General features: G+C 43.5%; 1 protein-coding gene across 1 annotated transcript in view; it reads right to left on the reverse strand.

The window, feature by feature from the left end:
• The window catches only part of SORCS3 (sortilin related VPS10 domain containing receptor 3), a 400,591-nt gene that overhangs the window by 98,341 nt on the left and 280,357 nt on the right, over window positions 1-21,893 (reverse strand). The window contains exon 6 of the mRNA XM_029080272.1: window positions 3,249-3,313. Within this exon, the coding sequence (XP_028936105.1) occupies window positions 3,249-3,313 (65 nt within the window). The remainder of the gene's footprint in view (window positions 1-3,248; window positions 3,314-21,893) is intronic.

The following is a 21,893-nucleotide window of genomic DNA, read 5'->3' on the forward strand; positions in this document are numbered from 1 at the left end:
CCCATGGTGGCAGGAGAATTCTGGGGGTTCCAAAGATCAGAACAGCTGAACTGGGAATAGGACTTTGGGGGTAGTGGCGGGACTCTGAAGGCTTCATAAATGCTGTGAGCCAGTCACCTCCATCACCTCGGGCCTTCACGTATTGTCTCACTCCCAGCTTTCTCTCAGCTTGACTGTTCTCAAAATTGTGAATTTCTAAATTCTCATGAAACAAAAAAGTCCCTCTATCCCTGAGTCTCAAACCTGAGCTGCCAAATGTTTTCTAAACTGAGACTCTTCCCACTCCTTATTGCCCCACTAAACATTTAGCCTTTTTGGGGTCTTATGGGGTTTGGTCCCTTTGGACCCAATCCAGTAGTAGTTGCTCAAAAAAAGCCACCTTAAATTACACACACACACACACACCAACCACACAAGTCAGTTTAAGTAAAAATCCAACCTATCATGAAACTATAAGAACTTTTGCAAGAACCCAACTTTCTCAGTGAAATTGCCAGCAGCTGCCTCGACCACCTAAACAACCTGGCCAGTCTCAGCTCAGAAGTTGCAAGAGAAAAACAGTCAGTCACAACCTTTTCAAAAGGTCATGTTCCATCCTGGAAAGAGGCAAAGACTACAATCGGACCAATGGTCTGCCCAGCTTGGCATTTTCTCCGACAGTGGTAACAGGATGGCCTGAACAGCGGTTTGAAGGTTGCCTTCCCAGATATCCATCTTAACATTCAGAGATGCACTATCCAACAGTCCTATTTCATCTATCTCTCCAACTTTCCCACCATTAATAACTTATGGACCCATATTCATGAGTTTATCCATAACTAAAATCAATGACTGTATCCACATGGGACTGAAGATTTACGAATTGAGCTTAACCCAGATCTGTGATTTGGGGATAGGTAATGAAGAAGTCTGTAGAAGTTTTGTTCATTTTCGAAATGAAAAAAAGATGACTTTCCCTGAGACAGAAATCAGATCTGGAATCCTAAAATCAAAATATGATTGTTGATACAATTAAATAGAAACAATGACATTTCCATTTAATGCTTTGTCTCACATTTAGATAAATGTCATTTTCAGGGCACTTTTAAACTCCTCGTGAGGAAGGAAAGGGGAAGAGTTGGGGAAAGAGGAACAGAAAGAGTTAGAGAGGCAGAGGAATAGGAGGAATATATTTTTCCCAATTTTCCATTTCTCTTCACCTTATTGTTGGGAGGAGGAGCTTTGAACAAACCATTTAATAATCTGTCTTTGTGGTGAAGTCAAGAATTCTATGGCCTAGTTCCCATCCAATCACCACCAACTGTCATATTCCAAAAGAAAAACATGGTCCCACAAGGATAGAAACTCTCTACCATTGTTGCATTGCATTTTCACCTGAAGACAGTTCTGCTATCACCTCCATTATGGACCCAGTTTCAGGCCTATCCTTGACCCAACTTGGAGTCAAGATATGGGTGAAATGTACTCTGCCCTCGCCTCCCCATACAGGAAAGGAACAGACAGCTGGAAGCTTAGCATTCCCTGAAATTTGAAGATATAAGATGAGCTGTGGAGTGGGAGACGGGAGGAGCTGAGAAAGGGCAATTCATGGATATCTGCCAGCCGATTCCATTGTCAAGAGAGGAGGAAGCCAAAGATGTGGGTCATCTGAAAAGTGTGAAGCATGCTGAGGGAAGTAAAACCAGGCTTACTGCAGAACTCAGGTCAAGATAGGACAAAAGAAGGGAGTCAAGCCACTTGTGTGTTTTGGGGAAAAAAAAAATTCCAAGATTATTTTGCTGAGGTGAAGAGGGTAGTGAGGTGAAGAGCTGCACTGATTTCCTTCTTGCTTAAAGGAATAAAAATGAAGGAAAATGTATTTTTCCCATCACCACCAAAAAAACAGCAGTTGCCCATAAAGGCAACCTCAGGAAACAGACTCAGAGAGTAAGCCACACAGTCTCTAGTAACCTCACCTCGTGGAGAATCCAGGCTTGCGCTCTTGTCCAGTGAGCCATCTCTTTTATCAGCTGGGCTCCTATCTCTGAGGACTGGCCACCAATCTCAAAATGTCCCATTATTACCTCAGCCTGTCTCAGTGACCATGTATCTCAACCCAGATCTGTCAGATCTGTATTTAAGCCCAACTGAATACAACTTGCTGAAATTTGCCCTGTTCTGACACATTTCTGCTGTGTGATCTTGGGTGAGTCACTTAACTTCTCTGTGCTTCAGTTACTTCATCTATAAAATGTGGATTAAGACTGTGAGCCCCATGTGGGACAGGGACTATGTCCAACCAAATTTGCTTGTATCTATCCCAACATTTAGTACAGTTCCTGGCACATAGTAAGCCCTTAAATACCACAATTATTTTTTTAATATCACCACAATGCGAGGTGGTAGACATGTTCCCTGCCCACAAGGAGTTTACAGTCTAGAGATGGAGACAGACATTAATATAAATAGATAAATAAATTATAGATATGTTTGTAAATCCTGTGGGGCTGAGGGCGGGGTGAACATCTAGCCTGCCTACTACCTACCCCTGCCTCACCTTTCCTTTCTTCCAACAACAATACTGGCTCTTCATCGAGTAATCTCCCTTTTCTTCCTTCCAATCTTCCCAAAAGGCTAATGGAGTACTCAAAAATTTCAATTAAAAAATTGCGGAAGCTAACTTTTTGGGTGTGACTGTTCCCATAGTCAAGTATAAATCTTTTCCCCAAACTCCTTATGCATTTGAATAAAAGCATTTTACTATGAGTGTTTCATTGATACTGCTTTTTTTTTTCCACAACAGACGTCTAAATGGTGAGACTTGGACACAATTTAAGTCCAGCCCAATCCTCGCTGCATCAACAAACCATAATTTCTTTGTAGGAGAAGGACCAAATTAATGCAGAATCAGAGCTCACTAATGTGTATCACACTCACTGTGAAATGTATCTAACATTATTACACTTCAAATGGCAATGGAATTATGGAATGAGCCTGAAATGTTACCAAAACAATGGACTTTTTAAAAATAGGTCCAATCTTCCTAGAGGTTTTGTTTCATTCGGGACTATCTCAGTAAAATCATTTCTCAGGAAGTGGATCCTCCTCCTCATTCCTTTCTTCCCAAGAGGTTAGAGCTGATTTACACCTATCTCACTAATCATTTAAAACGTATGTAGGAAAAAGTAACAAGTTGTCCAAGAGGACAGCCTTCCCTGGCCCTCCCTCAAGGCCATAGTTTGTCATCCATCTGCACCCCAATCACTCACATCCATCAGCTGTCCGGGCCTCCATGTGCACCAAGTCAGGATCCTTGTCTAACCCCGTGACCGACCTGGAGAAAGGAGAAAGAGAGAGAAAAGCAAATCAGCGAGAAACATCACCCTGAGAGAACAACAGTATTAAGAAGGGGAAACCATGCACTGCCAAGGAATAGCAAATCCTGGAGCAGAGAAGTTTCTGGAAAGATCATCTAATTTAGCTCCCTTTGTCCGCACTGTCCAAAACAGATGGTTGGCTGGTCTCTTTATCAACACTTTCCATGAATGGAGAATTCATATCCAGGGTCATTAACCTTTTGCATTAATTACCCTGACAGCCAAACATTTCTGCTTTATGATCCATTCCACTCATTCCTATGCGCTTTCAGCCCATCAAGTCAGGAAGGTTGAGTTGACCAAATGGCTGAAATACAGGAAGCTCAAGCTGATTCTAGGGCCTTACACAGACACCAATGATATTAATGGAAAGGATTTGGAATTCTCATGGTACTGGCAATGACTAGTAATAATAATTGGGATATTTGTTAAGTGCTCACTATGGGTCAAATGCTGGGATAGAAATTGTGGTTTAGTGGAAAGAGCAAGGGCTTGGGAGTCAGAGGTCATGGGTTCTAATCCCAGCTCAGCCACTTATCTGCTGTGTGATCTTGGGAAAGTCACTTAACTTCTCTGTACCTCAGTTCTCTCATCTGTAAAATGGGGATTAAGACTGTAAGCCCCACATGGGAGAACCTGATTACCTTGTATCTACTCCAGCACTTAGAACACTGCTTGGCACATAGTAAGCACTTAACAAATACCATCATCATTATTATTATTATTATTATAAGATTATCAAATCGGAAACAGTCCCTGTCCCACATAGGTCTCACAGACTAAGTGGGAGGGATAACAGATAATTGAATCCCCATTTTACAGATAAAGAAACTGAGGCACAGAGAAGTTAAGTGACTTGCCCAAGGTCACACGATGGCCTTGTGTCAGTCCCATACTCCAGCCTGTGCTCTTCTGACTAGGCCACACTGATTGTAGAGGGTACAGGAAGCCCAACTGTACCAGCCTCTCCCCTTCCACTGTATTTCCCCTCCCTCCACACCACTACCTCCACAGAGCCCAGAGAATTGGGCTACTGTGGTCAAAAACTTAGCAGTGAGTGTGCAGGTATCCAGGAATGGCCTCCATGTGTCATTAAGAGTACAGGAGTTACCCCAAGCTAACCCTGTGGAAAATAATTGCCCTGTCTCCGGAATCCCCAAGCTGGATACTCCCAAACCCTACTTTCCTACTGCTGACAAGATCAGGCCCAAGGAGCACAGTCGCTGCCCTGCACAAAACCATTAAATCCAAATACAATGCTTGGCACATAGTAAGCACTTAACAAATACCATCATTATTATCCCCACCTACAAAATACCAATTCCCACGAAAACCCAACCCTAAAAGAAATGGAAAGGAAAGGCAAAACTTAGTATCTTTCTTGTCTAAAGAGGCTACTTAAACACCAGCTGTCAACTTTCTCTGAAGGAAAGTTTGTTTAACCTCGGGCGGTTTGCTTTGCTCATTATTGAACAGCTTCTCCCATTTGAGGGACAGCGGTGGTTTCTATCCACTCGGGTCTGGATGCCTGGAAAACTGGACAGGTGGAGTATGGCAGTTCCTTTGTCCTTGACTGTGCCCTCTTCAAAGATATCTCTTGGGAATTCTGGCATTTGACCCTTGAGAGAGATGATGTCCAGGTTCAACAGCAAAAGATTTAATGAAAAGGAAAATCTGTCACTGGGAAGGACTGTCATCTTGGCAGTGACATACAGAAATAATTTTTCCCACTCCATTTCTGTTCTGCCCTACTGATGAGAATGACTAGAGGTTATGGAGTTTACTAGCACACTGGCCTCTGACTCCTGGAAAGAACTCTGAGGAGATTAACTCATTCCTTGACTTGCTTTGTCTCAGAAACACCCATTTCCCAATAAACTGAGAGGACAGATGGATGGCAAGGGAGATTTTGTGGCATTTACTATGGGCAGGTGTGGTCATGCTCTATTTTCTCCACTGGTTCCAAACAATAGTATTTCAGTGCAGAGTACTGTACTAAGTGCTTGGGAAAGTATAATACAACAGAATAGTACAAAATTTTGAAAACATGATTCTTCTTCCCTCCCCATCCATTTCACTGCTTCCCAGAGGCAATGGAGCTCATATCGCTCTATTGATTTGCTACAGGATGCTGAGAAAACATGGTAACCCTTCTGGAAATGAGTCTTGAGGAAAGGAAGGGAAAGGAAAGGAAAGGGAAGGGAAGGGAAGGGAAGGGAAGGGAAGGGAAGGGAAGGGAAGGGAAGGGAAGGGAAGGGAAGGGAAGGGAAGGGAAGGGAAGGGAAGGGAAGGGAAGGGAAGGGAAGGGAAGGGAAGGGAAGGGAAGGGAAGGGAAGGGAAGGGAAGGGAAGGGAAGGGAAGGGAAGGGAAGGGAGGGGAGGGGAGGAGGGAGGGGAGGGGAGGGGAGGGGAGGGAGGGGAGGGGAGGGGAGGGGAGGGGAGGGGAGGGGAGGGGAGGGGAGGGGAGGGGAGGGGAGGGGAGGGGAGGGGAGGGGAGGGGGAGGGGGGAGGGGAGGGGAGGGGAGGGGAGGGGAGGGGAGGGGAGGGGAGGGGAGGATATAGTAGATCAGACATAAGGTGGTGGGCTGTTTCCTGAGTTCAGGCAAGGCTTTAAAAAAAGACTCAGGAGAAGGACAGAGAATAGAGGGCCACAATCAATAGTATTTATTCAGCACTTACTCTCTGCAAAGCACTGTATTAAACACCTTGGAGAGTATGATAGACTTGGTAGACACAAATCCTTTCCTAAAGGAGCTTGCAATCTAGTCAGGGAGCCAGACATTAAAATAAATTACAGATAAGGGAACGCATCTACCAACTCTAATAACTGTGGTATTCATTAAAGTGCTTGCTATGAGCCAAGCACTCTACTAAGCACTGGGGTAGTTACAAGATAAGGAGGTCCCATAAGGGGCTTATAGTTTAAATAGAAAGGAGAACAGGTATTGAATCCCCATTTGTGCAGATAAGGGAACTGAGGTCCAGAGAAGTTAAAGTGACTTGCCCAAGGTTACACAGAAGGTAAGTGGCGGTGCCAGGATTAGAACCTGGTCCTCTGATTCCCAGGCTCATGCTCTTCCCACTAGGCCATACTGCTTCTATTTAATTATATTTTACTCTCCCAAGTGATTAGTATAGGGCTCTGTACACATTAAGCTATTGATTGATTGATAAAAAGAAGGTGAGGGTGGAAGGAAGGGTTTGCCCTGGGGCAAAGAGGAAGATGAGGCAGCTGGCTTGGGAGAGGGAACTGAAGAGGACTCAATTGCATATTAGGCTCTAGATCTGAAATTTATCTTTATTCAATCAAAGGTAGGGGCACAGGAAAAGTTGTGCAGATCTCTCGATAAGAAGTCACTTCCCCTGCTATTGGCCATTATACTCAGATCTCTACACTAAGGCTTTGACCATCAAGTTCCCCCAGAATCAGAAGAACATTTATTGTGGCACCATACACATTGAAACTTACACAAAATGCATTCCCTGCTTTGTAGGAGTTTATAGCCTAAACAGGGATAGGCAACACTGAGGAATCAACATAAATGGGAAAGCACTTCCCAGGAAACATCCTCTTCACTAGTTTGTTTTTCTTTATTAACTCATTCAATAAATCAACAACATTCATTGAGCACTTGCTTTGTGCAGAGCATTGTACTAAGTGGTTGGGAAGGTGCAAAAGAATTAGCAGATGTGATCTCTGTCCTAAAGGAGCTTGAAATGTACTGGCCCATTAACAGATGTTCTGTTAAATTTTTAGCCACTAAGGCGTGTAAAGTCTTCTGCGGTATTTATTGCATAAGAAGCTAATAAGTGGAGACAGTTGTACTCTCCTATCACCTCGGGGGAAAACTCAATGGCCCTTTCTGCAAGCCTCAGGCACAGAAAATCCAATTTTGATTCTGGGCTTAATGAGGATTCCACAATCATCAAAGGCTCCTGTGACAGAGGCTCACTGATCAGTACACAGCAAATCAGCAGAGTCCTTAATCCTATAGCAGTTGTATACACATAGTGTTCCTGCCTCCACAGAAGTAATCTGGTACCAAGCTTTCTGCCACCTGACATTCCACAAGCTGAGCTTTACTCTGACAGGAGAATCCTTTGCTAGCGAGATGACCTGAAATGAGTAGGATTCACACAGACCTTACATATAGAGGGGGAAGAGGAAGGAAGCCTCTTGTTAACCATTTCCTTCTAGATGACACCATTAGGTTACTTGTTGAATGACAAGAGCCAGGAGAAATATGTGAGGAGTCAGTCACTTCTCCTATGCCCAGACCCATGTTCCTGAGCCAACTGTATTCACACCTGAAGCGACTTGAAAGGCAAAGAACAGAAGCAGCCGACTGAGAAATAGCTTAGTATTTGGGGGGGGGGGGGGGGGGTGGAGAAACTAACAGAAAACATCACAAAAAATTTGTTGCTCTTTCTGTGAACACCAGAGGTGTTTTTGTTTTGTTTTGCCTCTGGGATGTCAAGATCTGTGTAACTTTTGATGAACTCAAAATAACTTGCAATATAGTGCTTACATTTCCTCATCCTCAATAAACTCTAGTTACTGTTCATTCTGGTGTCGTATTCCAGAGGTTGGAGAAGAAAACCCAACTTCCTACGTGGTGGAGTGAAAACTCTCCTTGAAGACCCAGTACCCGGCAGACTGTGCTATAACGATTGAAAAGCTATTGGTTTCAAGATGGTTGTTGAAGATGTTTTTTTCTGCTTAGATGTGCTTTTATTTTTTAATTTGTACTTTGAGAAGCAATTGTGGCCGAATGGAAAGAGTATGGTCCTGGGAGTCAGAGGACCTGGGTGCAGAGCACCATACTAAGTACTTCAGAGAACGGAGTTGGTAAACACATTCCCTGCCCACATCTAGAGGGGATAGCAACTAAAAGGAAAAATGAATGTGACTATACAAAATATTCAATCGATACATACATAAAATGGTAAGGGTGGCTATTGCGATGCATGTCTTTCAATCAATGGCCTTTATTGATCGCATGCAGCACCTATTGTGTGCAGAGGACAGAACTAAGTGCTTGGAGGAGTACAGAGGCATAAAAGATACAAACCCTGTCTTCTGAGAGCCTAGAACACTTCAATAAGAATATCTGGCCCCCCCAACCTTAAATCTCATGTTCTGCCAGCTGTCCTTAGATATGTGTTTAACTCAGAAGTCAACTTGTGTCTCATAACTGATTTTTTATGCAAAATGCAAATTTCTCATCAGTTGTACTTTATTAGACCGACTCTCCTGTTTCCAAAGATCTATCCCTTTAGCTACTTTTTTGAGAAGTGCATTTTTATAATGAGAGGATTAATTAGGAACTCATTCACTTGATAAAATTCAATTCCATTTGTAATCTATTTTTCTTTATTTTTGCAATGTATTACATCTTGGGGACAGTACTCTTTATAAATTCTATCATGTCTTCATCCCCCATCAGTCCCTTTGTACTTATACTTGAGAAGCAGCACGGCTTAGTGGAAAGAGCATAGGCTTGGGAGTCAGAGGACGGGTCCCACATGGGGCTCACAGTCTTAGTCCCCTTTTTACAGATGAGATAACAGGCACAGAGAAGTAAAGTGATTTGCCCAAGGTCACACAGCCAACAAGTGGCAGAGCCAGAACTGGAACCCAGTTCCTTCTGACCCCTAGGCCCGTGTTCTATCTACAAAGCACTGCATTCGATGGTGAATTCTATGAGGACTGGGAATAGGTGACTTATGTCCATGGTATGCTCCAAAGTGCTTAGTATAACACTTTAAATGCTTGGAGCTCAATCAATACCACTGATCGCAACAAGCCCAGAATTTCTCATATTAATAACATGTCAATTCCAGATCACACTTGAAGGACTAATTAATAACTGTGGTATTTGTTAATTGCTGACTATGTTTCAAGTACTGTACTAAGCACTAGCATGGCTCAGTGGAAAGAGCATGGGCTTGGGAGTCAGAGGTCATGGGTTCGAATCCCGCCTCTGCCACTTGGCAGCTGTGTGACTGTGGGCAAGTCACTTAACTTCTCTTTGCCTCAGTGACCTCATCTGTAAAATGGGGATTAAGGCTGTGAGCCTCATGTGGGACAACCTGATTACCCTGTATCTACCCCAGTGCTTAAAACAGTGCTCTGCACATAGTAAGGGCTTAACAAATACCAACATTATTATTTAAAATAACCAGGTCCTACATGGGGCTTACTATGTAGGAAAATGCATTGAATCCCCATTTTACATACAAGGGAACTGAGGCACAGAGAAGTTATAATGGCTTGCCCAAGGTCACCCAGAAGACAAGTGGCCGAGCCACTATTAGAACTGACTCCCAGGTTTGTTCTGGTTCCCCTGGGACATGCCCCTTTTCACTGCTCTTTAAAATATAACCAAGTACCTTCAAATGTCTTGGCTTTTAAAGATGCTTACTCCTCGGCTTCATTGCCTCATCCTGCCTTCCAATTCTGGGCTATCCCAGTTTAAACCCAGGTTAAAGTAGAAGGATGAGGAGCTCAGTGGCAGTGGGGTCATTAGCAGGCACGAGAAGGTGCGCGAGAACACATCTTCGATGCTATCTCACTACCATTTCCACCCCGCAGGAACAATAAGCTCTCCTTACACTCCTGACTATGTGATGATTACACAGTGGATGTATTCCTTGGTTGGTCGGCAGCCTAGATGGAAATGAAATGGGGAAGCAGGAAATCAAATGGAAGGGAGGAAAACTGAGTTATAGACCCTGCCTTGTTAAAAGAAAACAAGGAGGAAAATATTTTAGCATCACAAATAGCCTAACTACTTGACTGCCACAGAGCAAAAAGAGCCAAAAAATGAGAAAACTGAACATACATATTTGCAAATTTAGCTGCTTTGACTTCAATAAAGACAGATCCTGTCATGTTTGAAGTCTTGCCCACTGTGAAAATTTCATAAATGCTATTAGTAACATTTATAATGCCACAATGTGATAAGAAAACATCCATACCATTTGTCTGAAAGAAATGCAAAGATAGCATGGGAAACCAAGCGTAAACATAACAGAAATGAATCAGAAGGGCAGCACAATGAATGTAAAGAAATTTGGATAATTAGGCCAAGTAGAGGACATGGAAGGAACTACTGAAAGGATACTTTGCAGAAGTTGAGAAGATGAAAGCAAAAGAAACAAGAGGTAATTATGGTTTAGTAATGGTTGGGTGGGATAGCAGAGAGAATTTTATTGCCTGGAAGATCACTTAATTAATAGATTTGGCCAATTAGCTTAGTAAAATTCTGAAGTTAATCTTAGCCTTTAACTAAAAAAACAAAAACAAAAACAAAAAAAAATCACACCAGGCAAGCCCATGATGAGAGGATTTGCGAAATAAATCCAACTGAAAGACAATCTGACCACCAGTAGATTCTTTACCATGAAAATGTTTTGAAAGTTGTCTTCATCCTTTCGTGCTGTCGGAAAGCTCAGAGGTGTCAACTGGGGAAAATGTTGCACAAATAGATTTTGAGGCTATCCAAACCAGCACAAAACTAATAGCTGCTTTGTTGCAGGAACTCAAACATGTATTTCCTCCTGGTTACAAAATAAAACAGCTGTTTGCCATTTTAAATGCTCGTGTAGACATCTCTATTGGCACACTGGGGCTGGGAAAGGCAAATGTTCCCCCAATTCTGCTCTGCTGCTTTCTCAATCTGAATGGAAAGGTTTCCTCTTGCCACAGAATCTAGCCTCCTGATCTTCCACGGGTAATTAATCTCAACCCTTAAAAGTCCTTAGAAAAATCAAGAGCACTGGGTCTAGCAAAAGCACTGGCCATCCTAGCTGAGTTTCCAGAAATCATTCTAGATAGCAACATCAACCAGGCCCACCCTTGAGCCTCAGCTCTTTGGTAAATATGTTGATTCAACTGTACTGTACATTCAATTATAAATTTTGACTCCTCTAGTTGCATGTACTCCCAGTGCTTAGAACAGTGCTTGACACTTAGTAAGCATTTAACAAATATCATCATTTTCTTAGGTCTATATCCCCTTTAGAGTGTAAAGCTCTTGTGGGCAGAGAACATAGTCATTCTTTATTCCATTCTTCCTAAGCATCTGAGACCAAACACTACTCCAAGTAGACACTCAGTAAATTCTAATATTAGTACAGGGAAGCGGAGGAAGACAAATCCCCCAGAACAATTACAGTTTGAGTGGCTCAGGGGTCCTCAAGGAAATGCCTCTAGGGGCTTGGACTAGATAGCTCAATATTTCTTTTTTTAACTAATCTCTCCAATTCTGAGCATTTGGAAGCAATTGCTTAGACAGGTTAGTGTGCAGAGAGAAGACGGCATGCTACCAACAATCCACAGTCAGCTAATTTTTTGAGCTTCTAAACAGAGCCAACAGAGACCTACTTATTTACACCCTGGGATCTTTCCCTCCCTCCAAAGAGTGTGGTTTGCAGTGCAGAGAAATTAAGCATCAAATTAAAGCCAATCAACATCTTCCTGGAGTTTTTCAAGCAGCTAGTTTTAAACTAATTTTGCTGATGGACCTATTGCATGTGGTCTTCCCTCCCTTTTCATTAAGCAGCAAAAGATAGTTGCATACAACAGAGTCCTTGCATCTTAATTGATCATCCTAACCTCTTGCCTAAAAGTAAGGCTTGATCAGTTAAATGTGATGTACAGGCCAAATGGCGATGGCTCAAATAAAACTCTGCATTTTATTAAGTGCTTACTATGGAGTAAGGACTGGGATAAAAACAGGATTAGATCAGACACAGCTTCTGTTCCACAAGGTGCATACAAACTATCTTTTCCCCAATTTGCAGATAAGTAAACTGAAACGCAAAGAGGATGAATGACTTGTCCAAGGTCACACAGTGGCCAGTTGCAGACCTGGGACTAGACTTCATCTCCTGACTCCCAGGCCTGTTCTCTTTCCACTAGGCCCTGCATCATAATAATAATAATAATAATGATGGCATCAGTGTTTACTTACTATTGCCAAGCACTGTTCTAAGCTGGGGTAAATACAAAGTAATCAGATTGTTCTATGTGGGGCTCACACTCTTAATCTCCATTTTTCAGATGAGGTAACTGAGGCACAGAGAAGTGAAGTGACTTGCCCAAAGCCACACAGCTGACAAGTGGTGGAGCCGGGATTTACAACCCACGATTTCTGATTCCCAAGCCTGAGCCCTTTTCACTAAGCCACATCATCTCCTCCCAATAGTAAACAAACTGATTGGCCAGCCAACTGAATTTAGTCCTGTGGACCTTTGGTAGGAAAGGACCAATCTGAGTTTTATCTCCTTTCTCTTCCCCTTGTAAAGAGCAGTGAACTGCACAAGTGGTAGGAAGTAAGAGAGATAATGAGAAATAAAAGGTCTGGATAAGAGACCCAAGAAAACAGAGAGCTGGTTCTAACATTGTCCAATTAGCAAAATTCTGCTAATCTGTGGTTGGAAGCAAAAGGGATAACAACTGGCTTTGGTTGAGCTCTTCACCCCAGTGTGTATTTAAAATCCTGAGTGGGAAGTCTTCACAAACAGATTCATGGCAAAACTTCCATTAAGACTGGCACTCACTCATTTCTAGAGAGAGGCCCCTGCCACTTTGGCTTCAGCTAAGAGAAATAGAGGAAAGAGAGTGAAGGCAGAGAGAGGCACCAGAGTTTGATTTTTTAAAGTGGTATTTGTTAAGTGCTTATCATGTGTCAAATCCTGGGGTAAATTCAAGTTAATCAGGTTAGACACAATCCCTGTCCTACATGAGGCTCCCAGTCAGCGTGGCTCAGTGGTAAGAGCACGGGCTTTGGAGTCAGGGCTCATGAGTTCAAATCCCAGCTCTGCCACTTGTCAGCTGTGTGACTGTGGGCAAGTCACTTCACTTCTCTGTGCCTCAGTTCCCTCACCTGTAAAATGGGGATTAAGATTGTGAGCCCCACGTGGGACAACCTGATTCCCCTGTGTCTACCCCAGCGCTTAGAACCGTGCTCGGCACATAGTAAGCACTTAACAAATACCAACATTATTATTATTATTAGGAGGGAGATCAGATAAGAGAAGCAGCCTGGCTCAGTGGAACGAGCACAGGCTTGGCGCATCAGAGGTCACGGGTTCGATTCCCAGCTCTGCCACCCGTCAGCTGTGTCACTGTGGGCAAGTCACTTAACTTCTCTGTGCCTCAGTTACCTCATCTGTAAAATGGAGATTAAGACTGTGAGCCTCACGTGGGACAACCTGATTACCATGTATCTACCCCAGCGCTTAGAACAGTGCTCTGCACACAGTAAGCGCTTAACAAATACCAACATTATTATAATGAATCTCCATTTTTCAGATGAGGAAACTGGGGCACAGAGCAGTTAAGTGACTTGCCCAAGGGTCATTCAGCAGAGAGTTGACAGAGCTGGGATTAGAAATCAGTTCTTCTGTCTACCAGGCCCAGACTCTTTCCAATAGGCCACACTCTTTAATTTAGAGTAAACCAAAATGCCACAGTTGGCTGACTGCTGTGGCATAATGATGCCACATAATGATCTAAACAACAGTTCAGGCAGACGCCTTACTTTCCCTTTTCTTCAGATACAACTTGTGGGGGACAAGAAACCAAAAAACACTGACCAGGATTCTAATTTCTCTCCAAGCTTCCAGTTGGGCTAATAGGGTAATTCCCCCATCCCTTTTATTTCAGGTCTCTTCACTCACATATTTTTTAATGATGGCAGAATTGAACTAAACCACTGCACATTTAGCTCTGGGAATGCCTGAAAACTGCTGAAGGAAGTTTCAATTTGTTCTCTTGATGAGAATAAATTCTGCCTCATAGAACTCCTGACAAATGACCATTTTTAAGGGGTTTGCTCAAATCCACTTATCAAAGGCTCGTCAAAAATCTCCTTTATTTAACAGCTGCTTCTGAGGTAAACATATGATTCCTGTTTAGCATATGTGGAAATATCTCACCTGCTCTGTTAAAGTGAAAGGGTGTTTGCTGGCCAGGGTGGAATCTGGTTGCTGCCCAGACTGGTTTGACTGGTGGGTCATTGGTTCCCAACAGCCAGTGGTCTTGATTCCCTTTTGCAAAAGCCCAAGTGGGGTGACGGTAATAAAGATGAATCAATTAGTGGTATTTATTTAGCCCTTACTGGATGAAGAACCCCCCTCTCAGGGTCACACCTGGAGAGTTTCCAGTACTTTACCAGTCTCAGCTACAGGAAGGAGAGTCAAGCAGAGGCATATCCATTCCATTCCTAGCTTGGCTCGTGACTAGAGAGTGGAAGACAAGCTGCTACAAGTCAAAACTCCCCTATGCTGGGCAGCAGCGGCATGGGAGAGACTCAAGGACGGAGACTTAATTTTTCTGTGCAGAAGAAGGTAATGGTAAACCACTTCCATATTTTTACCAAGAAGTCTCTATGGATATATTACCAGAACAATTGCAGATGGAGGTGGGGTCTTTGGGAAAGATGTGTCCATGCTGTCTCTATGGGTCGGAGACGATTCGACAACGTAAGACAAGACAAGGATGCAGGACACGGTACTAAGTGCTTAGGAAAATCTAGCAGAGTTGGTAGACATGATCCCTGCCCTCTAGCAGCTTACTTTCTAATGAAAGAAGCTCCTCTGAGGTAGCAGGTCCAAAATTCTATCTGAGATCCTTAGTGTACCTGGTCTTGGGTGGCTCTGCCCGGAAACCTATTCACTGCTAAATCCAGGAGGGCCTGGAGTGATATACCCAGTTAGTTTCCAGAGCCTACTGAATGGGGCCAAATCTACGTGAGGTGATGCCAAAACTGAAGCTATCACCCAGTGCCCCGGCATGGCACACACTCGGAGATATAGGTAGAACAGAAAACAAACAGTCTGATTCCCCTGCCTCCTGTCAGCTGGAAACTCGACTTGTCTGATGTGCTATGGCTCGCTGACCCAGGTCATAAAGAAACGCAAAGCAGAGCAAGCTGGGTCTCACAGCTGGAGTTTGAGATGCATTCACTAACTACTGGGACCAACGAGGCCTGGAAATTTGGCAACAGCCAGAGCAGGAGAAGACTGGGAGGGAAGGCAACTCCGAGGAGGGAAGAGTGTGATGATGAGTAGCCCTAGAAGATCCTTATGAAAAGGACCGACCCTCAGGGTCCTCTCCCCCAGTGCCATATCACCGAGATCTACCTCGGGGCATTCCCTTTCCTGCTGGAAATGAATTAGCTCTGCACTGTTCATTCTGTAGTTCACAAGAGGTGATAATTACGCCGAGCAGCTCCTCACTACTTGTGGGGACTAGAGCCATTCAGCTCCTAGAACAGATATGCTCTAAAATCTTCGGACTAGAAAGTCAGTCGGTCAATCATATTTACTGAGTGCTTACTGTGTGCAAGGCACTGTATTAAGAGCTTGGGAGATACAATGTAACAATATAACAGACATATTCCCTGCCCACAGCAAGCTTACAGTCTGGAAGGGGGAGAGAGACATTAATAAATATAAATAAAATTAAAGATATGTACATAAAATTCTGTGGGCCTGGGGGTAGGGATGAATAAAGAGAGCAAGTCAGGATGACACAGAAAGGGGGGCTTAGTCAGGGAAGGTCTCTTAGAGGACAGAGAATAAGGCACCGAATAAGGCCATGAAATTGGGGGAGAGTAACTGTAGGATATGAAGTGGAAGGGCATTCCAATCTTACCTCTGGCCTGCAGGATGTGGGCTAGAGGTAGGCAGGAAGATTGGTAGATCTGAAAAGATGCTCGGGCACCCCTGTAATCCAACCAAGTGCCTCTTATGTGAATCATAACCCCTTCACCTACCCTTCTAGAGCTCATCATTTTCTTCAATCTATGAAAATTCACTAAGCCTCTTACCCTACAAAGTGGTGTTGCTTTAGAAAGTCAAGTGTGAAAGAAATGTGCCGAGCAGAAGGCTGATTCACAAACACATAGATCTAAGAGTCTGTCGTATTTATTAACTTAATGAACCACCAGCACTTGGTTAGCACTTGTACACACTTTTCTGAGCACGGACCTGAAAGACAGAGAGGCCAGTCCCACTTCTAGAGTCAACTGAGTTTCTGTTCCTCTCCCCGCTTCTCGACAAGCAAAAGGGTCCTCTAGAGAGCAGCCTGTTGAGAAAATTGGTTGTCACCAGTACACTCGTGCGCGGTAAAGCATTTCTTTTTCCTATCCATCCTTATAAGATTGGGTCCTGGCCCCAAGTCTGCTTTGGCTTTCAGCTCCCTCCTGCTCTCTCCTGTTTGGATCTCAGCTCCCTTCTCCTCTGACCCCTAAGGCAGCATGGCATAGTGGATAGAAGATCAGTGGTTCTAATTCCGACTCCACCACTTGTCCGCTGGGTAACCTTGAACAAGTCACTTCACTTCTCTGTGCCTCATTTACCTTGTCTATAAAATGGGGATTGAGACTGTGAGCCCACATGGGAAAGGGACTGCTTCCAATCCAATTTGCTTGTATCCACCCCAGTGCTTAGTACAGGGTCTAGCATATAGTAAGCTTTTAACAAATGCCATAATTATTATTATTATTATCACTTCCTAAATTGACATTAGCCTGGGCTATCTCTATTCTGACTGTCAATTTGTGCCAGTTCTAACACGGAGGTTACATGAAGCAGTATCTTTCTGTGACTTAGGGGTTTCATGCCTATTAGGAACAAAATGTCAACTGTAGTCTGCTTTTCAGGCTGATGTAGTGCATAAGAATTTATCAAGTTTCCAGAGGTAGGGGGAGTTTTTCAAACCACAGAATATTTACCAAGGAGGCTGTACCAACCATGTTCAGAGGTGGCATCCAAATCAATTGCATTTCTACATTAGTAGGAAATAAAAATCCTTTAAGTACCTTTCCTTTGCTTTGTCATCAGCTACTTTTCAAACTTTAAATTGTTTGCATTATAGACTATTCACTTCCCAAATTCTTTTTATAAATCAAAGAAGCTTTTGAGTTTTTGGAAGGGGAAAAATGGATTAGAAATGAGCAAGCATCTATTTTTTTGGCACTTGAACATATTAAATTGTGATTTTTTTTTTTCCAAAAGATGCTCCAAGCAAGGATCCTGTTCATCAAAATTCAGCCTAAAGTGAAATTTATGGCAACCTTCTGGAAAGGGAAAGGACAGGATGTGCTTCCTAACTAATGGGGAATGCTCAGTGCCATGCATTAGACAGTCCCCTAACTGAAATGCTCATAGCTGAATTTAAATGGACTGAGACCAAAGAAATGATCTTTTTAGTTGCATTTAACCCTCTCTGTAGCTTTGGGTGCCTGCTGTCCACCTGTTCATGCAGATACTAAGGGTTTTTTTGTTGTTGTTTTTATGGCATTTGTTAAGCGCTTTCTATGTGTCAGGCATGTAGATAGAGTGCTTTGCACATAGTAAGGACTTAATAAATATGACTGAATGAATGACTGAATAAATACAAGAGAGTCAGGTTACACACAATCCATGTCACATATGGGCTCACAGTTTTCCTCCCCATTTTAGAGATCAGGTAACTGAGGCACCAAGAAGTTTAGTGACTTGCCCAAGGTCACACATTAGACAAGGGGTGGAGTTGGGATTAGAACCCAAGCCATTCTGAGTCCCAGACCCATGCTTTATTCTAATGGGTCAAAGAATTAGCTTGTTGCACATTTTGAACTCTAAATTTTGTGGGTTTTGTCAGTGTGGAACAGCTCCAGAGTGAAGGGCTGAGGCTGTGACAAAGAATCCCTGCTTTATAACCTGAAAGGAATTAAACACTGATATTGATCCAGCCCTAGAGACACCCACCTTTTCCAGGGTCCTGTGACAGCAGGACAAATGATAATGATAATAATAATACCCGGTGTGGGTAAGGAACATGCCTATGAACTGTGTTGTGGTGCACTCTCCCACGTGCTTAGTACAGTGTTCTGCACATAGTCAGTACTCAATAAATAAATGGATTGCCTGATAACAATAAAAATACTATTTAAGTGCTGATTATGTACTGAACACTGTATTATATGATGGGGTACACACAAGCTAATCAGATTAATTACAGACCCTGTCCCACATGTGGCTCAAAGTCTGATGGGAGGGAGAGCGGGCATTTGATCCCCATTTGACAAATGAGGAAACTGAGACATAGAGAAGTTAAGTGACTTGCCTAAGGTCACACAGAACCAGGATGAGAACCCAGGTGGGAGGAGAGGAACCCTCAACTACAAAAAACACTCTAAAATTACATCTATTAAAGGTGAGAAAGAGTTTGCCGAACTTAGCAGGGAAATTCATTTTAAAAAAAAAAATCCCCTTTCAGGTACTGATTGGATGCAAGGACATGGAGAGGTCAAAACAATGATGAACAACTGAAGAATAAAACATGTTATCTCCATTGTTTGCTGGTTGCACATAATGGTCAGTCTGAGATTTGGGTGAAAGCTCAGATTGGATGTCAGCAGAAGTAATGAATGGTTGTTAGGAGATGGAAATGAAAGTGAATAATAGGGGAGGGTGGTGAGAGGATGGAGTCAGGGAGAAAGTAACAAGCAGGTGCTTTGTGAAACACAAAGCAAAGCAGTATTTTCCCTGAAGGGCCAGAGGCTACCAGTTTCATTCAGGGGATGTCTTATTCACTCCACCAAGTAATGGGAAGAGAAGAGCTTCCTTTATGTCCTGTAGCTTTAGTGATCACCTCAAGTTCACAGAACTTAAGATAGAATTACTTCAATGTAATTGTCATTCTGACCCAATAAACTGTACATTTAAAAGCAAGTCTGGGCTTTGTACCTCAAGTAATAATTTATGACAAACTGGGTGATTAAATTATTCTGCAGTAGATAATAATAACACGGAGGAAGTTCCTCTGCAGTTGGGCTCCCCGCCCATCTTCTCCAGATTCCCTTGTCTGGTAGGACATAACATTAAGAGTAGTCTTTCAGCTTTTTAGAATTCTTAAACTTTTGCATCCTCCAAGGTTTGGATTGAACTGGCCTGAGAACATCCCTTCCAGATTTGGGGGATTTTGCTCTGCAGGCCAGGGCTGACAATCAGAGGTGGGGAAAGAGCAAGCCGACCGGGTAGCATAGCTTATCAGCCTGACCTCACTGCTCATCTGGATGCTCCCTGAGCTCACTCGGTGAATCAAGAGGGGGAAAAATCAAGTGTGATGAAATTTACAGTTAACCATTCCGGTGCTTTCCAATGAACTGTTATATGGAATCAAACTAAACTGTATACTCGTGAGGGCAGGAATCCTGTCTATCAACTCTACTGTATTCTCCCAAGGATAAGAACAGTGCTCTGCAAATGTTAAGGGTTCAATAGACATCACTGATTGTTTCCACAGCCCCACCACAGCCAGACCCCTATGCAAAGAGCCTTTTGGTGGAATTTACGCCCTTATTACAAATCAGGAACTGTTCTAGGTGCCGAGGTAAATACAAACAAATGAGGTTGGACACAGTCCATGTCCCACATGAGGCTCACACACTTAATCCCCATTTTGCAGACGAGGTAACTGAGGCAAAGAAAGTGAAGTGACTTGCCCACGGTCACACAGCAAACAGGTGGCAGAACCTACATTAGAGCCCAGGATCTTCTGACTTCCAGACCTGTGCTCTATCCACTATACCATAGTGCTTCTCAGGGAGTTTCAAACTCCCTGCTTGTTTCAGGGAGTGAAAGAATTCATTACACTCTGCTAAATGAATATGCCCTTCTTTCAAGATAGGAAGGAAAGAAGAGCTAACCGGAACTCTCCTGTTCTCTGCTGTGAGTCTGAGCAGAGCATATGGCCTTTGACCCGATTCTGAACTAACACTGCTTTAGGACTTCCATGGTTCCAGAAGAGATGAATGAGGATATTGTGAATCACTTAGTTCACAGTCATTTCTTCTCCACTATCCTACACTCTTCAAGCATTTTCTCCCCTTTAGTATTCCCAGCGTAGTCCGAAAAAGCCGAAATACTTAAAGGATTTCTTTTGTGCTCATGTAACTTCCTCCTAGTTCAGAAACAGGTCTTTTTCATTTGAACTTTAATTTCCAGAACTGGCATTTAAGTTTCAATATACCTTTTCAGCTGAATCCCAACCCCAAACTTCCTGAGTCAGCAGCTAAAACTGACATCTGCTATCTTGCCACCTACATTCCATCTTCCAAAACGGCTGAAATGCAGCCATTTATGCTACAGTGCAGTAGTTGTATTCTTGTATAATCGTACATTATGGGAAAATTGTATTTTCATGACGAGTGATTCCACGGAAATTAATGCATTTGGGGAAAGTGTTTAAAGGTACCAAATGATTGACATTTTTCTTGCAAATTCTGATAGTATTATTATGCCCACCAGTAGCGGAATGCATTCCATCCTCGCCACTCTCTGTTACTTTATTGTAGTAAATACTGAAAAGTTGCAGAAAATAGATAGCAATACAAAGTCTTATATGGCAGACTACAATAAAGTTGAGGTAGATGCTTTGGAAATGCAGTCTCAACTCACATTACAAACAAGCAAACAACTGATGTCTGCCCGCCACCTAAAACTCAACATGTGCAAAACTGAGCTCCTTATCTTCCCTCCCAAACCTGTCCTCTTCCTGATTTCCCTGTCACTGTGGACGGTACGACCATCCTTCCTGTCTCTCAAGCCCACAACCCCAGTGTCATCCTTGACTCCGCTCTCTCATTCACCCCACACATCCAATCCGTTACCAACGCCTGCCTGTCTCACCTTTACGATATCGCCAAGATCAACCCTTCCCTCTCCATCCCAATGGCTATTGTACTGGTACAAGTTCTCATAATATCCTGGCTGGATTATTGTGTCAGCCTTCTCTCTGACCTCCCTTCCTCCTGTCTCTCCCCACTCCAGTCTATTCTTCATTCCGCTGCCCGGATCATCTTCCTGCAGAAATGCTCTGGGCATGTAGAGAAGCAGCATGTAGAGAAGCAGCATGTAGAGAAGCAGCGTGGCTCAGTGGAAAGAGCATGGGCTTTGGAGTCAGGGCTCATGAGTTCGAATCCCAGCTCTGCCACTTGGCTGTGTGACTGTGGGCAAGTCACTTAACTTCTCTGTGCCTCAGTTCCCTCATCTGTAAAATGGGGATTAAGACTGTGAGCCCCACGTGGGACAACCTGATTCCCCTATGTCTACCCCAGCGCTTAGAACAGTGCTCTGCACATAGTAAGCGCTTAACAAATACCAACATTATTATTATTATTATTATGTCACTCCCCTCCTTAAAAACCTCCAGTGGTTGCCCATCAACCTCCGCACGAAACAAAAACTTCTCACTCTGGGCTTCAAGGCTCTCCATCACCTTGCCCCCTCCTACCTCACCTCCCTTCCCTCTTTCTACTGCCTACCACGCACGCTCCGCTCCTCTGCCACTGACCTCCTCACCGCCCCCAGTTCACGACTATCCCGCCGTCGACCTCTGGCTCACGTCCTACCGCTGTCCTGGAATGCCCTCCCTCCTCACCTCAGCCAAACTAACTCTCTTCCCCACATCAAAGCCCTACTGAGAGCTCACCTCCTCCAAGAGGCCTTCCCAGACTGAGTTTCCCCTTTTCCCTCT

The sequence above is a fragment of the Ornithorhynchus anatinus genome, chromosome 16 (genome assembly GCF_004115215.2).
Source record: "Ornithorhynchus anatinus isolate Pmale09 chromosome 16, mOrnAna1.pri.v4, whole genome shotgun sequence".
Classification (NCBI taxonomy): Eukaryota; Metazoa; Chordata; class Mammalia; order Monotremata; family Ornithorhynchidae; genus Ornithorhynchus; species Ornithorhynchus anatinus.